This window comes from Tiliqua scincoides, chromosome 9 (assembly GCF_035046505.1).
Source record: "Tiliqua scincoides isolate rTilSci1 chromosome 9, rTilSci1.hap2, whole genome shotgun sequence".
NCBI classification, from domain to species: domain Eukaryota; kingdom Metazoa; phylum Chordata; class Lepidosauria; order Squamata; family Scincidae; genus Tiliqua; species Tiliqua scincoides.
This window is the reverse complement of record NC_089829.1, coordinates 39,277,400-39,296,985: the sequence shown is the minus strand read 5'-3', so window position 1 is coordinate 39,296,985 and position 19,586 is coordinate 39,277,400. Positions and strand designations below refer to the sequence as shown.

The 19,586-nt window shown below is 42.9% G+C and overlaps 1 protein-coding gene across 1 annotated transcript in view; it reads left to right on the top strand.

Annotated features, from left to right (window-relative positions):
* The window catches only part of WWOX (WW domain containing oxidoreductase), a 670,666-nt gene extending 652,666 nt beyond the window's left edge, over nucleotides 1-18,000 (top strand). The window contains exon 9 of the mRNA XM_066636770.1: nucleotides 16,620-18,000. Within this exon, the coding sequence (XP_066492867.1) occupies nucleotides 16,620-16,808 (189 nt within the window). The 3' untranslated portion in view covers nucleotides 16,809-18,000. The remainder of the gene's footprint in view (nucleotides 1-16,619) is intronic.
* The last annotated feature ends 1,586 nt before the right edge of the window (nucleotides 18,001-19,586 follow it).

Sequence of the window (19,586 nt, the reverse complement as noted above, 5' to 3'; positions counted from 1 at the left end):
TTACTACATGGAACTCATGTAAGCCATTTTTCAGAATCCATTCACTGCTTCCTCTCCTCGAAGTAGTGCCACACTACATACTACACGCTACAAGTGCACCTGTACAGTATTTTTCCCCATGTGTAGAAAAAGTAGCTGGGGGAAGGGGATGTGGACATTGACAGCCCAATCCTATGCATGTCTACTCAGAAGTAAGTTCATCTTTAGGGGGGAAGCACATAAAAAATATTTTATTTCTCCAATAAAAATGGTTTATAAATAAATAAATAAATAAATAAATAAATAAATAAAAGATTAACAAGTTGTGAGTTCCTGCACCTTTTTTCTTACAAAAAAAGCACTGCCTACAGGTAGACCACAGCTGCGATACAAGGACATCTGCAAGAGGGATCTGAAGGCCTTAGGAGTGGACCTCAACAGGTGGGAAACCTTGGCCTCTGAGCGGCCCGCTTGGAGGCAGGCTGTGCAGCATGGCCTTTCCCAGTTTGAAGAGACACTTGGCCAACAGTCTGAGGCAAAGAGGCAAAGAAGGAAGGCCCATAGCCAGGGAGACAGACCAGGGACAGACTGCACTTGCTCCCAGTGTGGAAAGGATTGTCACTCCCGAATTGGCCTCTTCAGCCACACTAGACGCTGTTCCAGAACCACCATTCAGAGCGTGATACCATAGTCTTTTGAGACTGAAGGTTGCCAACAGAACCTGTTATTTGGGGGTATTGTGTGTTTGCATGATACGTACATTTGAGCTTGGTGATCTTGCATGCACCCAAGGGGATGGGCTTTTCTGACATGTATGTACAGCTGGAAAGAATTGGACTGGAGTCTGAAAAGTGAGCATTGAGCAAAGAGATGAGCATTGGGGTGAAGGCAACTTGGGAGTATTGGACTTCCCTCTGGCAATCAGGTGAAGTAAGTCTGATGCCTTGTAGGAGTTCCTTCGTCGTGCTTCCAATCGAATACTACCAAAAATGCAGCAGTCTCCAGTATGCTCTTTTCCAAAGGAATCCCAACTGGGTAGTGCTTCCTCTGGAACTTCTCACCAGTAGGAAAAATGGGGAGTGAGTGGATGACCATTTCCAGGTTGCAGATTTTGTGTGCTGGCCATTAGCAGAAAATTCACTGGTAGTGAGAAAGGACATTCAAAGGCTAGAAACTCCGCAGTAGTCCCAGAATGGAGTGAATTATAAGAAACACACACACACTGAGGACTGAAGAACCAGTCTAGTAACAAATCTTTAATTTCTAGTAAGCTTTAAAGGGCTTGAGTTGATTTCTCTCTTTTTTTAACAAACCGGTTCAAGTACATGCCTTTGGATTATAAAAGTACCTGAAATTGCCTAGAATATCAGCATGCATAGTTTGTTAATATTTACATCTATTTACATGGGGAGAAAAAAAAACAACAAAAGAAAGATCTACATTTATTTACAATCTACACAGGAGAAGAGAAAGGCAGCATAATTGTATTTCTTAAAATACAGTCATTTGAATATCAGCACATGCATATTGAGATATATTCTGCACCAAAGGTGGCAAAAAGATTCTTGAGACAGACCTTCCAAACTCTCTATGCTAAGATGTTGCATAATAAAACTCCCTTTTAAAAAATTATTTTTATTTTTATTTTCATTTTTTTTTGCTTTGTTTCTAGTCTATTTGCATCAAGTGCTTTTTCCAATGTTCACGAACACAATGGCAGCGTTATTTACCCTGGCAATGAAAGCAACACAATCATTTCCTAACTAACTAGCAAGAAGCTGCTGGTGAATGAAATATCTATTGTTTTCTCATTATCCATCGACCAACATACAGGGATCTCTCCTTGTAAAGGCAGTGCCTAAGCTATCACCATTAATTACAGAAGTAATATAAATGAGACGCTACAGTCTGTACTAAATGAAATATTAACAAGACCAGTGTCTTTAGCCTGAGAGGGTGCACTAAACTGGACTCACTTTGTAGCAGACTACCTAAGAAAGTCACGCAGGCATCATACAGGAGTGCCCGGTTTATAGCTTGAAAGTCCAGACAGTTGAGACTGTTTACTAGATCTGTATTATTGCAAAATACATTCCTTTAATTAGCTTCTGGAAGACAGAATTAACACTAAAATCCTTAACACACTGCTGCCCCATCATCCCATGCTCCAGCTTTTTGGAATACGCTTGAATTGATGTATACAATGCACAAAATGGGGTAAAATTCTAATCCCATACAGTTTCTATGGATTTAGGATTTTTTTTTTAATGCATCATCTTGGACAAAAATCCAATGGGAGAGATATATTTTCCTGTGCCAGATCCATTGACATAAATGAGAGCTTCCCATTCGTTTAAATGGGGCGGACAAGGGAGTATGCCCCAGTGTATTCACCCCCAAAATTAGCACTCAGGCTGTTTTTGGCTCCCCCTTCATTTATATCCTTGAAAGTTCAATTATTCATTGTGGCCATTTGATTCCCTTTCTTTCTTTCTCTCTCTCATAGCTTAAAAAAAAAAATTCTTCCCATATATTCCGATTCAAACATTTCTATACAAAAGAACAGAAGAAGCCGTTTGAATTCCACAATGAGATGTCAGGACCTTGAAATGTTATGCATGAAGAAATACTTAATTCTGACTAGTAACATCAAGAGTATTAAAAGGCTTGTAGAAATATATACAGTACTGTTAAGTATACATACATTTATATAAATAATATATTTATATATTATTAAAGTTAATTACAGAATAAATCCTTAAACACTTCAATCACTGTGAGATAACAGCAGAATATGTCAACAAACCCTGGCTCATTTCCATGTCCGTTTTTTCATTCCTTCCCTCCCCCTTATGGCATGATAGTTGTGTATTTGGAGGGGGGGGGACCCTTCTCTGCCTGATATGTGTGAAATGAATCTAAGGCCTCCCCAAGATCTCCCAGCACCCAAAACAACATGCCAAATGCTATCTTGTCCTGTCCCCTTATCCAGTGGTGCACTATCCACTATTCTTCCTCTTGCTGGATTTGAAAAGAGAGCGGGCAGCAGAGCAGCGGCAGAAGTGTCATGAAGATGCCTTCGCCCACTCCTCTTCCACTCTCTTTTCAGATACAGGGAATGGGAAGAGGCCCACCAGTGGACGTGGGAGGGAAGAGAGAGTGATGGGTTCCCTCTGCCAATCCTTCGTCTGAAGTGGCTCAGTCAGTCTCGTGGATGAATCAGTTCCAAACATTCGCCACACACAGGCTTAACATTCAGACCTACTTGACTAGCCCGTGTGTGTGTGTGTGTGTGTGTGTGTGTGTGTGAGAGAGAGAGAGAGAGAGAGAGATGATTATTTTGAGAAGGTTGAGAGAAATTTTTATTTTTCAGTAAGGTACCATTTTATTTTACTTTACTTTTCCAGCCCAGAACAAATCGGTGTAATGACTTAAATCTGCAGTAATGACTTAAAATACTACATTAGCAAGTCAAAGGAGACACTGCGTTACCGGTGGGTGATGATAAAAACAAGGAAGCAGATTCCAAGCATTTAGAAGGTGCAAGCTCAACGGTACAGTGAAGTCGACAGTTTTGCAGAGACTAATGTTGAGAAGGGTGCCAGATATCCTGGTCCAGCAAGGGAGATCTTCCCATGGAAACGACCCTCTGGTTGGGTAGCAGAAGTGGATGCAGGTCCCACCTGCACTGTAACAGGCACCTGGGCCCTACAACTGACTGAATGTCTCTTAGATTACAGATAGGAATGTGTATTCCTGTATGCCTATTATGTTTCCAAAGACAAAAGTTGGCATCAAGCCATCTTCTTCCCTTGGAAGTTTAGCTTGCATCACCTTCAGTGGTTGCTCGGTCTCTCTCTGTTGCGTTCTCTCTCTCTTTCTCTTTCCCTCTCTCATATATATTAGAGGGGATGCAGACACTATCCCCTCTAATTTCCCTACTAAACCTCTCCTGGTTCATTCAGGAAGTGGAAATGCTCGTTCCTAGTTTTCCTATTAGGGCTGCTTCTTGGGAGAAAAGACTGCAGATTTTCTTATCTCCTGGTGGCAAAGACTATCAGGGAAAATTGATTGAAACACAGGTAGGAAGTGTAGTTGTTTGTAGGCATTGCCCACACTGTCGCTGCTAGATGGCATAACCCAGTGAAGCACAACAAAATGAATTCAGATTAGAAATGGACAACCTGCAGCTGGAATCTAAAAGCAGTTTGCCAAGTGGCGTGGAGGGGCTGCTATCCATGGAACACAAACATTCTAGTTACACAGTTCTTTGGCTTCTAGCTAACATTTTCATTTTTGTTTGATGGGTGCTCCCTTTTTCACAGCAGTTGTACAATAGAAAAGGATATATTATCCAGAAAGCGTGTTTATAGTTTACTATTTGGGTCTATGCTTACTCTGGAAGAGGAGGAAGTGTGAAGAAAAGGGGAGCAGTGATTTGGAGGGTCTCCAGTGTGCCAGCCCACCACTCTCCTTTATACTTCCCTTCTAGATTCGAGAAGTGGTGAAGGCAGGTAGCAGGTGCCTCCTGCCAACCCTCTGCCTGAGGCATCTATCTAATTTGGCTTTGTGGATGGACTGACTTTGGAATGAATGACTTGTGTGTACAGAAGGAAGTTACAACTAGAAAGCTCTTTGCAGGTCCTCATATAGCTTATACCTGGTAGCAAGCTATTGTTGGAAATTGAATAAGAAGAAGAGGGGGAAAGAAAATCTGCAAATTTTATGAATTGTTTTTCTATCTGCTTTTAACCTACATTGTTGATTGAAGTAGCAGAAATGTGTGTGGTATACTTCCCTCCCTTGCTCTCCTGTAATTCTGCCACATCTCCAAAAAACACCAGAACTAGAAGTTACATATGGCCAGGTTTCGTTGGTAGGATCAAAGGATTTGAACCCTCATGAGGATGGACTTGGCACACCAAGGCCAAGTGTTGGAACTGACACAAATTCACTTAATTCAGGCTCAGCTTTTCTAGAGAAGGTGAGCCTGTGTGTACCATTTCAGCCCCCTTCGTGAGAGTCACATGGTGAAAAATTCCACCACGTAATAACTCTCCCTTCATACAGACAATTGGGTGCCAGAAAGAGAGATTCTAGCTTCATCATCTTCCTGCCATGCTAGTTTTCTGTTTTCCTTTTACGCAGGATCATGCATTCCCACCTGCACTCCCGACTGCATCCAGTCACAGGCAGCTGATCTCAGTGAAGTCTGCACTTCATGGGTGATGTCCACTGCTCATGTTCATGGGTGATGTTCATGGGTGATGGCCATGAGGTCTGTTTGCAGCCAGCTGTGTTCACTAAAAGAAAATGGTCATGGCAAGCTCCTTTCTTATTCAAAGGACATTTTGTTTCTTAAGTACTATATTCATGTGCTAACGGCAGGGGATGGGGTTCATCTCCTGCTTGTGGGTCACCCAGAGGCGGCTGGTGGACCACTCTGGAAAACCAGGTGTTGGATTAGGAAAAAAATGCACGGCCATTAAATCTGCTGGGGTGTGAGTTTTGTTTGTTTGTTTTTTGGGTAGGAGGCTACTTTTTCATTCCATTGTATAGAGTTTGATTACTTATCTTTCCAGTTTCTACCTCTTAGTTGTTGTTTTTTTTTCTTAACTGCATTTCAAGAATGCCCAGAAAGGTGAGGACACAGTACCTCAATGCCACCCATTCCAGAGCTTGAGATATGTTGTCACCTCCTTTCTCCTTCTCCCGACACCAGTGTCTCTTTGGAAAGTGCTTGCTTTGCTGCTCTGACCATGGGGCGTGATGATTTTACCTGAAATCACACTTCATAGGAACTGCCTGTTTTGAACTTGAGATGTTATCGTGATGGAGCAATTATGGATCAAATTATTTCCACTGACACTTTCCATGATACATTTCTTTGTTAGAATCACTTAAAAAGTCCAGTTGTCCTTGTCTAAATCATGATTTAGAATTCATTGTATTCATGTGTCATTGATGGCTTGATGGTTTTCTTCTTTTTTAAAAAATCCATGTTATATTTAAATCTGTTTTGTGGCTGAATACCACCTTAGAAAATAAACATGTAGTTTCATGTTTCAGCCCAATCTGAAAACTTAACATTAGATGTATAGTTGACTTCTACAGGAGCACAAGACTATATTAGAACACTAATGGATGCATTACTTATATTAATGAGTTTTTAAAACCATAGACTGCATGCAAAAAGCCCATTTCTTGTAGCATTTAAACAGTTCAATATTAATTTATATTCATTGCCTAATTGATTGCAATTATTTAAAAAAAAATGCCTGTGAACTAGGTGGTGGTTAATAATAGCTTATGCCTGAATTTAAAAAGTTGAGCCAAGCTCCAGGTGAACCTTCCCAGTTCTTGCCACTGCAATCACCCTGCAGTTCATCCTTCTTCCCACTTGATATGGACTGTGAGTCTTTGGCAGATGTGTTACTGAGCACCTTGAAGCAAGAATGTCTGATACCTTAGTGAGAAAATATTATAAGTTGTGCATTCAGGGACAAATGTTAGTGTGGTATTTTTTTCAAAAGAACAGGAGATGAAAGAACAGATTGAGTGACTATGAGCAGAAGAAATGGGAACTAGACACAACATCTGTGAGTTTCTGTAAAATCTGTTAACTGAAATGATAATATCACAGAGTGGGATCCAAGGCAATTTCAACAAATATATTCATAGCGTAACCATAGGCATGTCTATTCAGAACTAAGCCCCATTGAGTTCAAGGGGACTTATTCCAAGGTAAGTGAGTTTAGGATTGCAGCCTATGAACATACTGTTTTTTGAAAGAAAAAATAGTTGATGGATAGGCATCCTTGTGGTTTTGAATTTGATTTGAGTAGCCATGAACTGGAGGAAGAGTTAAAAGTGGCTATTTAAGATCAGAGCCAAAGGTTCACGGCAAAAGTCACAGGAAGGGTTTTGTGTGTCTGTAATGAAAATGGAAAGAACAATGTGAATGTCAACAATCAATGGTCATGATCCATCCATGGTTTGATCCCACTAATATCAATGGAAATGTGAAGCAAATGCTTCTGGCTGTCCTACTGAATTCAATGGGAGTCAGGAGTTCTTAACTCAGATGGATACATTCCCAAGAGTGTTTCAGGAGTGCTAATGAGTGTGGACTTGCAGTAGGGAAATCTCACTGGCGAATGAGTTAGAGATTGTTGCTAATGTATTTTCAGAGCTATTTGCCTTGCAACAAGTAAACCTGGTTATCTGCCCCATGTAGTAACTGGAATGACAAGCAATCTATTCATTTAGAACAGTGGTTCCCAACCTTTGGAAGCCCAGGGACCACTGAAGCAAAAATTAGAATCATCGGGGACCACATGCAACCCTCCACCCCCAAAAATACAATTAAGTTTGTAATAAGATTAATCAAGTAATTAACTCCACACCTGCACACAATATGTAATAATAAGAGAAGATTGATTAATAATCAATGTGATTGTTCCGCTTCCCAAGTGCTGAGAAGCATGCTACAATGCAGGGAAGGAGGATGTTAATAAGTTAGGGCTCCTCAATCTTTGACATATAGACCAGGCAGTTCTCCTTTCTCTGGGTCCAGATTCTTGCAGCATCACTTTCCGCAATCACAAGAAGAACAGCTGCTGCTGTTATTACGTGACATCAGTGTAAAGCGTGCTTTTCAGAACAACAGAAGCCCCCAAAAGCAGGTCCCTGTGATAAGCATCTTGCCATCTTTCAGTCTAAGCTTGGAGAGTTAATAAGACAACAGGAGGAAAACAGAAACACAGTTCACAAATGATGATGATGATTGGCAACCTTCAGTCTCAAAAGACTATGGTATAAGCCTACAGTACCTGGTATTCCCAGGCGGTCTCCCATCTAAGTACTAATCAGGCCTGACCCTGCTTGGCTTCTGAGATCAGACAAGATCGGGCATGTGCAGGGTAACAGTTGCTGCTATGTTCACAAATGTTTGTTCACAAATATGAACAAATGTACAGCAGGTATTTACATACACTTGCAGTGCAATCCAATGCATGTTTACTCAGAAGTAAGTCCCAGTGTGTTCAATTGGGTTTGCTCATGGGTAAGTGGGCATAGCAGTACATACCCAGCTGTAACACAGCCATGGCCAAATTTGCCAAACTTGGAGTGGGGGAAAGAGGCAATTAAAGGGGAGAGGAGAAGAAGGGGAAAGCCCAGATCGGTGCCAGCATTTGCCAAACTTACAGTGGGGGGAAGGAGCAGGAGGGAGCCGAGATCAGTGTAAGGTGTCTGTAGTGATCCCCCCCTTCCTGAGAAACACCTCTAAGCAAGGCTGATTGTGATTGCAAAGGAGGCAGTGCTGGGACTTCTCACAGTTGAAGTCCCCAACAGGACCCAGCTGGTGAGGGAGGCTACAATCCTATCTGCACTTTCCTGGAAGTAAGCCCCATTGACTAAAATGGGGCATACTTCTGAGTAGACATGCCTAGGATTGGGCTCTGAGGCTCCAATATCGCACTTTACTGGGAATAAACACCATTGATTATAATGGGGCTTACTTCTGAGTAGACATGCATAGGACTGGGCTGTTCATCCCCCTGCTGTTCATTGCCAGTAAGTTTGATCGCCTTACCCTCCATCAGCCCATGTAGGAAAAAAGGAAGGAAGCCTGCAGAGACTTGTCTCCCCCTCTGCTGCTCTGCTCCCTGGCATGGCAGTCTGATTTTTTTTTAGAGGCTCTGTTATTTTTTCTCAGGCGACCTTGCAGACCTCCTAGCAAGGTCTGGCGGACCACCTGTGGTCTACGGACCATGGGTTGGGAACCCATGATTTGGTAGAATTAATGGATAAGGCTTTTCTTGGGCTGGACCACTTCAAACTGCAGACATGATGTTGTGTCTTTGAAAACTACCCAATGGATAAAACATCCCTGAACAGAGAACAAATAGCTTGCCTGTGTGGAGCCTAAATCAAGCTCTTCTTCCTAACATGCAAGCTTTCTGTGTGCAAAAAAAATTTATTTATATGGAAAGAAGGCAAACACATAACCCTCCACCTGCAACATAAACTGGTACAACCAGGAAAGGCATTGTTGTTGCTGTTGTTGGACACAGTCCACCAGATATTGGTGACTGGATCTAGTTAATTGAATATTGGGTCCTTCCCATGGACCAGGGGTATTCACATATATTTCCATAAAATGGTGTTCCAAGTTAGGCTGCATTTTGTAGTTGGTGTGTTGTGATTTCATTTACACCTAGGATGTCCAGGTGTTTTTCCCTAGTCTTTTGGTATTGTACCTAGAGCGCCAACAATGATTGGTACTATAATTATTATTATGTTGATTCTACTGAATGTATATTGTATCTTACATTATATCTTACTGTGTTGTATTTTATTGCCACAATGCACTTTGTTGACCGCAGCAGCTGTGTCATGCCTCACAATGCCTTGTGGCTTCAGAGTAGCACTGGGACACCACTCACTTAGTTGGCTGTGTTGTGCCCCAGAATGCGTTTGCAGCTTCCAGGTAGCGACGGCACGTGACCCACCAAAAACTAGGTTGCGACCCACACTTTTTGAACCACTGTACTATTCCTATTTAACATTGGAGGGAGCCTTGTTCTTTTGGTGTAAGGATAGTTGAACATTCTTAATTGATGAGTAGATTAGGTAAGCAGAAATAGTGCCAGGGGTTAGGGCAACAGCACACCAAGCAAGGAGCGCTGTGGGGAACCCAGGCAGTCTTTGTTCCAGGACTCCCAGCTACATAATGCTGATGGCATAGGTAAGGTTGTGAATGCAATACTCCTACCCTTCTTAAGTCATTAACATGACGATTAAGGATCCAGTCCTATCCAACTTTCTGGCACTGATGCAGCCATGCCAGCAGCGCATGCGTTGCATCCTGTGGTGGGAGAGTAGTCACGGAGGCCTCCTCAAGGTAAGGGAATATTTGTTCCCTTGTGTTGGGGCTGCATTGCAGCTGCATCAATGCTGAAAGGTTGGATAGGATTGGGCCCTAAGTCATTCACTTGATCATTATTTTGGAACATGCCTTTTGTATCTTACTATTAGGGGTGAAATGACTGAAAAAAATAATAAGATGAAAGAACGTTTGTGGAGACATCCTTTACTGGTGTAGTCTATGTTGCTGCATAAGCACAGATAGTGGGTGAATCTGTGGGATTTAAAATGTGTATCTGATGTTCAAGTGACTGCACTGAAAAGTGTATTATTTTACAGCCAACAGAAGAGGACTACGGTATAGTAGTTTCAACACAGTATAAATGAGATCTTATCTAATATAGACTGCTCTAGCACACTCGTGAAGAAAGGGACAAGAGTGAAAGTCTGGTGGGCAGAGGCTTCCAAAAACAGCAAAATGGTTTAGTCATTCCCAGTCTAGCAGAAAACAAACTTCAAATACAGTTGATACTTGCACTTTAAGGTCTGACAAATAACTTGCAACTTGGAAGAATTACAAGAGGCGTTTAAATTTAATTCAGGACAAGTTTCATCAGAGATGCCCTCCGCACACATTATAAAGATTGATGGAGATAATCTTAGTCTGAGGATTTAAAAACTTTGATTGGCTTGGCAACTGTATTTGAGGCCTGGTTCAAGACTTGCTTGGAAGCGTCCAGATTTTTTCATTTTCCTCTTGAGCATTTGTCATTCCACTGGCCGTTTCTGTGAAAAGTGAGCAAAGGCCGCCTTCCGCTCAGATCGTTAATGTCTTGCACAACTAATGAACTTTTGACAGTTAAAAAAGAGCAGAACCAAAAGGTGCCTGGCTTGCCCAAACCCTGCAACTGCTGTTGATGTTTTTTTCTGTTTTCGTTTGGGATCAGAATAGATCACAGCCTGTTTGCGACAAGTGACATGCTGATTGTTTGAGACTGTTTGAGCTCCCCTCCCTACACTGTATTTTAATAAAGCTGTTAACATGAAGCCTCTTACACAGCATACTGATGTGGCACAAAGTACCTGGCACTGAAAGCCATGTGATGGTGATTAAAATAGTTTCTTTAAAAAAAAATCAGTTTAAGAGATGTTTCATCTTGTATCAGCAGCATGGAACTGTTTACTAATTAGTTTCCTTGACATCCTGTTTTGTCTTATGCTATTGATATGTGGAATGGAAAGACTATGATCAAAACAAACGCTCCTTCCTCTCTCCTCATCCCATTAACGTGTGTTATTGACACCACTAATGGTTCTTTTGCACTATAAACAATGCTTCTCCAATGTTGGATGTTACACTGACACTGACTTTGTACCAGTTTAACACTCATGGCTTCCCACCCAGGAACCTTGGGAACTGTAGCTTAGTGAAGGTACATCCATGAGGCCAACTGAGTCAGTTTCCTCAGGTGAAGGACTGGCAGGGGGCACCAATTGCCTGCCTTTGTTGCTCCTCTTCTTCCTCCCGCTCCCTGGATTCAGTAAGGGTGAGGAAGTGTGGAGCAGAGGAGAGTAGTGAGCTGGAGCATCTCCACTTCCTCGTCCTTTTTGAACTGAAGGAGTGGAAGAAGGAGGGTAGCAGCTGGTACAACACTGAATAAGAGTAGGCAACATTGGATATAGCAATTCAAGCACCTAAGCAATTCAAGCCTTGGTTCAGCTGTGAGTGGAAGTGATGAACAGCCTGCACTACAATTCTCCGGGTTCTGGGGAGGTGGGAATGAATGTTAAACCAGGTCTATAGAGTAAAGTTTTCTGGGTGAGAAACAAAGATGAGACAAAAATTTTCTAAACTGTTTAGTGAAATAGGGTGCCATGTTAAATATCCCCAGATTGATTTCTGTGTTCTCACTACAGAATTTAATTGATTAAGCGGGTGTTTTAGATTATCATTCTGAGAACTGAACTAGCAATGACTGCATTTTTTTTTCCTTTAGAACTGATTTTATGCACATACAGTTCTATGCAAATGTGGTCAATTAATTTATCGACTAAACTCATCTGATTTCTCAACTAAGATTTATTTAATCGGGTTGCAGCACTAATTAAAACCCATATGATTAACTTGCTAGGTTTTTTTTGTTTTTTAATTGGAAGACAGTAACTGGTCATAAGAGACTTGGATAATGAGGAGTGGTATTTATGGAGGGTCACCATGGCATCACTTATATAGAAGACCTTGTCTGTTTAGTTCACAAGAGGCTTTAGACCAACTGATGTTTGGACCATGGGGGTTAAACTGATATATGCATTACAGAGTAAATAGAAGACTATGAATAATGTTATTTAGAATTTATAATTGGAAGCAAGTCTGTGCAAGAATCCAGGAGAGTAAAATGTCTTGTCATGAGCAGAAAAGCTAGTCTTTTGCATAGATCATATTAACTTTATTTCACCCTTAAGGAAGAATCCTATACAAGTCTATGAAAATGACAATTCTTCTGTAGTTACCTTTGGATTGATCTATAATGTAATAGAGTTATTATATTCATGCTGTGAAATTCTTTAAGCTAGCTGGGGAAAAAGAAAACTGAACTAAAATACAAGAATACAAAAAGGCTATCATTCTGTATTCTATTACATTGGCTTATAGAGTTAATGCTTATGCAGCTTTTAAATTTTATAGGATGTTTTCCTGAAAGTGACGTTAAATAGTTTAAATGGTGGGGAGGGGAGAGGAAAGAAAGCCGTATCAGATTTTACTTGAACAGAACCATTTGATCTGAAAAGAATGAGAAAAATATCCATTGAAAATGCTAAGAATTTTCTAAATAAGGTTTGAAAGAACCAGCTGTCATTGGAGTAGCTGAACAGGGACAAATTTAAATGGACTGCACACCCTCACTCTGCTTTTCTAATGCAGAATGATTGTCTCCTCCGTCCCAGGAGAAGGTCACCTCAGATGCCCCTGGGCACCTACCACCCAACGCACCTCCAGTGCTCCTTCATCTCCAGCCCTCTGGATTTGAAAAGAAGGAAATGGACAGTGTGAAGGGGAGGAGAGTGATAGGCTACAGTGCCTCGATTTCTCTAACTTCTCTCAACACTTCCACTTCTGCTCCATTTCCCTCTTCTTTTTGTAATCCAGACAGCAGGAAGAGAGTAGCACAAGTGACTGGTGCACAGTCAAGTAAGGCAACATTTTGGCACACTATATCAGGTACCACGAGGTCTTAGAATGACCCTGCTCTTTCCTAAATCAATTGCCCTCCCACTATCTTCACAAGCCAATCTCTACCATTCCATTTGGGGATTAGATGCAGGTCTCGGCTGAATTTTAAATTCAACAACATTTTACACATCACAACATTTTGCCCATTGAGCCAACCACAGACCTTCCCAAACTGGTCCCATTGCTTGCAACATGGACTGAGATGCTATTCAAGTAACATGTTGGGCTGGCATAAGAGTTCCAGTCTAAGAACGTCTATATTTACCCACCCCAGTTAGTCACTGCACTGGGCTGCCAGCATAACTGAAAGATGTGAGCTTTGAGAAAGCTTTCTGATTGCCATTTTCATTAGAAGGGTGTGGGATACCCTGAATTTTGCTGACGGGAGCGGGAAACAGTGTAGGTAATGACCACTGGCTGGAGAAACATTTTGCCATTATCAATCCCAGAATTTTGTATTTATTTTGGCTTATCTTTCTCCGTCATACTTTGCAAACCTTTATCCAGATTTCTGTAAGTTTATCGAAAAGTACAGCAAGCATTGCAGTGCCCATAAATAATAATGGAGGACTGGCTGAGCTATTGGTTTCAAATTAGACCTTGAATGTGCATTGTCCTCCTGAACAATCAAGCCTATTATTTTTAATTACGACTTCAAAGCAAAATGCTGCCTTGCTTACTCTCTCCCTCTGCACTCCTGTGGAATCGCAGCATGCACAGAGGCAGAGCATTTTGCTATCGTACAGCTTGGAGCCAAAGAACCAGGACCGTGCGGTGGGAGTTGAGGCATGTAAGGCAGAACCTCCCCACTGGCGTCCTTCAAAAAGCGCTGCTGCCATGTGAGGCCCTTTTCAAAGGCCTCTGGTGGGGAGGCTCTGCCTCATCCACCCCACCCCCCATGACAGAGGCGCTTTTCGAAGGACTCCAGTGGGGAGGCTCTGCCTCACCTGCCTCCCCACCCACCACATGTCCCTGCAAAGAACCATGAGCAGATGGAAAACAGCCCCTAACACTGGTCCATCTGCCCTTACCCAAGAGTTCATAGCATTCTATAATGAGGTCTACAGCACTTCTTGTTCTACTTGTGTAAGAGGATTGTTCAAATGCGAGAGCATTGCTGCATTTAGTTTCAGGTGTTTTGTGGGAGATGTAAGATGGCCCTTCTGTGAACAGACAACACCTTCTGCACATGAAGGGGCACCTTTGGATCCCGCCCTCTGTATTCTTCTTTTGTCTCTGGCTGGCCATTGGAGGAATGGGTTGAAATCATTTCCCTGCTCACGTGGGCTTGTTACATTTCTGAATGGCAAGAAATGGCCAGGAGGGAGAAACCAGTTGCTTCCCAGCTCTTAACACAACCGCCGTAATTCATAAAGATTTATATATTGCTGGAAACAGAACTTGGAGAGAGCAGAACCCCCTGGAGTTGTGCAAATTAGGATCCAGGTTCTTTGCTGTGGGTGGTGTCACCCGCACGGCTTAAGTTGTTGACTGGAGATATATGAATAGTTTTGGCACTTGTCCCAATTGCACTTTATGTGATAGCCCATAATTGGAGTGCCCAGGTTCGCGTCAAACAGGAGGCTTTAAAATAATAATAAGATGCATTAGCGCGGTTTAGAAGAGCAATGCGTATATAGCGTAGAATTTGGTAAATATGTTCTCAGTTTAGAAGGCTTTAACTTAAACAGCTTTGCATGCCCTCTTTCCATTAACACACTGTACAGTACTGCACTCTCCTTTAAGTCAGTCACCATTGGGTGCTCCAATGCTTGTGGGCTGGTCTGTTCACTTCAAGAGAGAGAGGAACTTTGTCTACATGGCTATTCATGCATCTGCTGCCAGGGAACAGTGGGGTGGATCCGTGCAGGTGCACTGGGACATCAAGACCCTAAGCTTTCTGGTTTAGGAGAAAAGCCCCACAAAGGATGCCTGCTGGGCATTTTCAGCATACTTCTGGCTCTCTCCCAGATTAAATAGAAAAGAAGCCATGTCTTTTAAGATGATGTGAAGGGGTTTCTTGTTTTTGTCCCTCCAACAGCAATGCAGGTAAGCGAGCCATCACGGGTTTGTACCTTCAGCATGCACACTTAAGTACAAAGATGCCCATCTAATTGTTTCTTCCACATCAGTCCTTAAGTGTGTCGATCTAGTTTTAGGTGGGAAGAAATGTGAGTGCTTTAGGGAATTAAAGTGAATCGTTCAGGGCATAGACGCCTTCTGCTGCAAAAAGAAAGCATGCAGACTGATGGTGCTAGATTAGGAGTGTCCAAACTTTTTGGCAGGAGGGCCACATCATCTCTCTGACACTGTGTCGGGGGCTGAATTAATTTACATTTCAAATTTGAAGAAATTTACATAAATGAATATATTAGAGATGGAACCTGTATGAATGAATGAAGGTCTTGCAATAGCTCAAGGCCTATAAATGTCCTTGCACAAAGCAAGGCTAGCCTTTCCTTCACTGCCACTGCTGCATCACAGACGTGACCCAGCAAGCAGTGGAGGGAACACTTGTCCCACAGCTCATGCAAGAGGTCAAACAGTCATCTTCACACTGAGAGCAGTTGCGTCAGGCCAGCATGGGCTCCAGCAAATCTCCAGAGGGCCACATGGTCATTGGAGACTGGGGGCAACCACGGGCCGGACTGTGAGTCCCTGAGGGCCACAAGTGGCCCCCAGGCCGGGGTTTGGGCACCCCTGGTGCTAGATGAATACTATCCCATCAGTGCCCTCCCTTATGCTGCATGGCATCCCTGCAAAGGATCTTATGGGACTTAGGGCAGGAGCAGACTGGCAAAAAAAAAAGAGTGAACATTGTCCTACTGCCTTGTGACTATTCTTCTCTTGTTCTGGGATAGCAGGGGTATCTCTGGGATATCCCATGCAGCTCTAAGCTACCCCAGCCCAGCAGCAGCTCTGCAGGCAGTCCTTGGCCAAGTGGGTCAGCCCTTTTAAATGAAGCTGCCCACCATTGAAGCACAGTGAGTGTACAGTGTCAGCCTCGTGGCTGTGCACCCATCTGGGGGAGAAAGGGCTTTGTGGATTCTTCCCTTCAACCTTTCCACCCAGCATTTGAGAACTGAGTTGAGTGCCAGATAAGAATGCGACATCCAGCATCATTTGCCCGGGCAGATTAACAATCCCTGCAGCCACCTGTCTCAAAATGCAGGTACTGTTAACATTTTATTTACCATAACATTGATTAGATGATGGTGTATAAATCATATCAATATCAGGCTCTGTTTATTGCATTGCTATTAAAAGGAACACTTTTAGTAGACCCTGGGAAAAAAAATAAAAATAAAAATCTAGCTGCTCACACTTAACTGGATGTCATTAATTGTCAAAGCGTGCTTGGAAGACAGGTCTGGGGGAGGAGGTGGGTGGGGTCCTTGTGGACGTGATCTGGGTCCGGGCCAAGCTGTTAATCCGCCCTTGATGACAGCACGTAGTTCGTTAGGACAGCACAAGTTAATGAGTTGAAGAAGAAGAAAAAAAAAAACACCTTGCATTTTGTCTGTCCTTTTAATTGCAGCAACAAGGAGCCGCTACGACCGTCTACTGTGCCAGCGCCCCAGAACTGGAAGGCTTGGGAGGGATGTACTTCAACAACTGCTGTCGCTGCCTGCCTTCGCAAGAGGCCCAGGACGAGATGACGGCGACGGCCTTGTGGGAGCTCAGCGAGAAGCTGATCCAAGAGCGAGTTGGCAGGCAGGGCAAGTAGCAAGGAGCTTCTGGAAGGCTCAGCATGCACTGAAATGCATGTACACAGTCAGACAGAGGGAGAGGGGAAAGAGCCGCTGCTGGAACCTTTCCAATCCTATCATCCAGAAGGCTACGGCTGCAGTTTTAGCATAGTGTTAAATGAAATGATCGCAATAGCAACATAGAGAAAAATGAGTGGGAAACAGGGAATAAAAGGGCAGGGTGAACAGACAGCATAATTTTTTGCCAGGCTTCTTAAGTTCTGATTGAAACGTATTCCCGCACGGAATGGCATCAGCATTTAAACTGTGCCACATGTATTTTTAGGTTTGCATGGCAAAGAGGCATGCGTGCCTAAAACTACAGACAGCGTGGCTGTGTGAACGCATGGTGTCAGAGCTGGCTTTGCTTCTGCGCAATGGGTGAAAATGTCTCAGGCAGAGGTGTGTTTGGGATTTGTTCCTTTTGACGAACGGCTCAGACTGTAAGTGCCAATGCCCGGCTGGGCCTCCAAGGAGGACCGCCCACTGCCGGCGCTGCTGATCTCTGTTAATACTGAGTGGGCACGACAAAACAACCCAAAAATCTTAAATAAAACTACCTTGCTAAAAAGAGAAGGTGTCCAAAAGTCCAAGATACTCCCCTTCTAATTAAATATATTGCAGGATATCCTTAAAATATGATATTAAAAGGTACATTTGCAAATCATTCTCTAAATAGTGTAGGTTACAGCTGTCTCTTTACGACCACACAGGGTGTAATCGATAGAGGTGGAGGGTTTTTCCATCCAGTTCTCAGAGGACAGTTTTAAGGACAGTTGGATGCCACTGCCTGTCGACAGCATCCCAGTTCTCCCAGTACTGTGTTCTGTTCAATTCTATGTCTTTTTTTTCCTAGTTAAATGTAGTAAAAGAACATGCTCGAATAATGTCACCTGAAGAGCCAGTCTGTCTTGTTCCTGGGACAGTCTTAGTTCCATTTGTTTGTTTTTTTAAGAAAAGAAAACGTGAGGAAAAATAAAGAACTCTTCAATGCCACGAAAACGCCATTTTTGTTCTCATTTCGTTCTGAGTTCATTTGTCTGTGGGAATTTTTCTTCTTTTTCTTTTTGTGCTTTGTAGCTAGCTGTCTTCATGCCAGAAAATTGTTGTAAGCCATCCGCAATCCAGCATCGTGTTTTCTGTAAACAAAGAAACAGAAAAAAAATAAAGATGGTTGCTTGAACTGCCGTGTGCTTTCATTATTTGCAGCAGCAAACCTGTAGTGCCCCACTCATCTCCTGATGTCACACTGGGTATCAAAGTTGGCAGTGATACCAAGGGTTCAAGACTTGTCCCAGCCTACAACTCCTTCCCACTGTATCAAGGTTATATGTCACCAGAAGTGACATCAAGGCTTAGGCACTAACCAAGGGCCCACCCTATTAGAGACATCCCCTAGCCAGGCAAACCCCCTCAATATAATCACTAAGGCTTCTTTAGCCACAGTTACCACCAAAAGAAAGAGTCATTTTTGAGTTCTAGGCTACAAACTTGAACCACCACCCTAAACAAAAAAAGGGGTCTGATCAATACGTTAATGAAAAGCTTGGAAAGAATTTCAGAGTCCAAACATATTTACAAAGAACTGGACTATGTTAAGATGGCATTAAAATAAAATGGGTACCCAGAGAATGCATCCCCCCATGGATACCAAGGCCCCACCTGTATTTAATTACTTTGAGAAAGCTCTACAGAGATAGGGCAAAATGTTGGACTAGTATCTAGACCAGGGGGTGTCAAACTAATATCATACAGAGGGCTTTATAGCATTCATGATGCATGCTGAGGGCCAGAAGTTATGTCATTAAGCAGAAAGTGATGTCATTAAGCAGGTCATGGTGAAACAAAGTACTTTTTTCTCACCTAGGAACTCATTAGCTGCAAATAGAAAAGAAAATACACAAATCTTGATCATAATTGCAAACTATGGGAGAGTCCAATTATCATGTGGGCTGCCCTTTCAGCAGTGACACCTTGACAGCTGAGAGCAGCTGATGGTGATGCTGGGAGAGGCCAAGGGCCAGATAAAGAACTTCTGCGGGCCGCATCCGGCCCCCGGGCCTTGTGTTTGACACCCTTGATCTAGACCGTGTTTGTAGCCTAGAACTCGAAAATGTATCTTTCTTTTGATTGGTGCTGCTGATTAAATACCAGCAGCATCTCTCATGGAGAGATAGGCCCTGACAATGCACCTAAAGGCCCTATAAAAGGTTGGCTGATGTAGGGAGACAAATGAACCAATCTGACTTATATACCTGTTTTCAGTTATTAGAAAACACAGCGTTCATTATTATTTAAAATATCAATATACCACTTTGCAAAAAAAAACGGCTCACCAAGTGGCTTCCTCATCAAGATAAATGAAAAGACTGTTCATAAAGGACTCAGTTCAAAAGAGAGATGTCAGCACAAGACACAAGAGAGATCAGCAAACGGCCACTGGGAAAATGTTATCTTGGGAGAGTTGCTTGAATACGGAGAGTTGCTTTCTCCCAACTAGAGAAGAGAAGCTGCCTCTTCACCCTTGTTAGCAGACTCCTAATGCCCCAAAGCATGTCCAAAGTGCCTTTGTCTTACTCTTTCCAGGGCTTCACAAGACCTACTAGTGTCTGAGGGCAGGGCCAGCTTTCAGGCAATTGGGGAGATTTCACGCAACAGGGCCCCGCGCATGATGGGGGCTCCTGCACTGCCCTTCTGCCCACTGCTGTTTCCAACTGCTCCTACATTGGTTCACTTCAGAAGCAGCTCCCACCCAC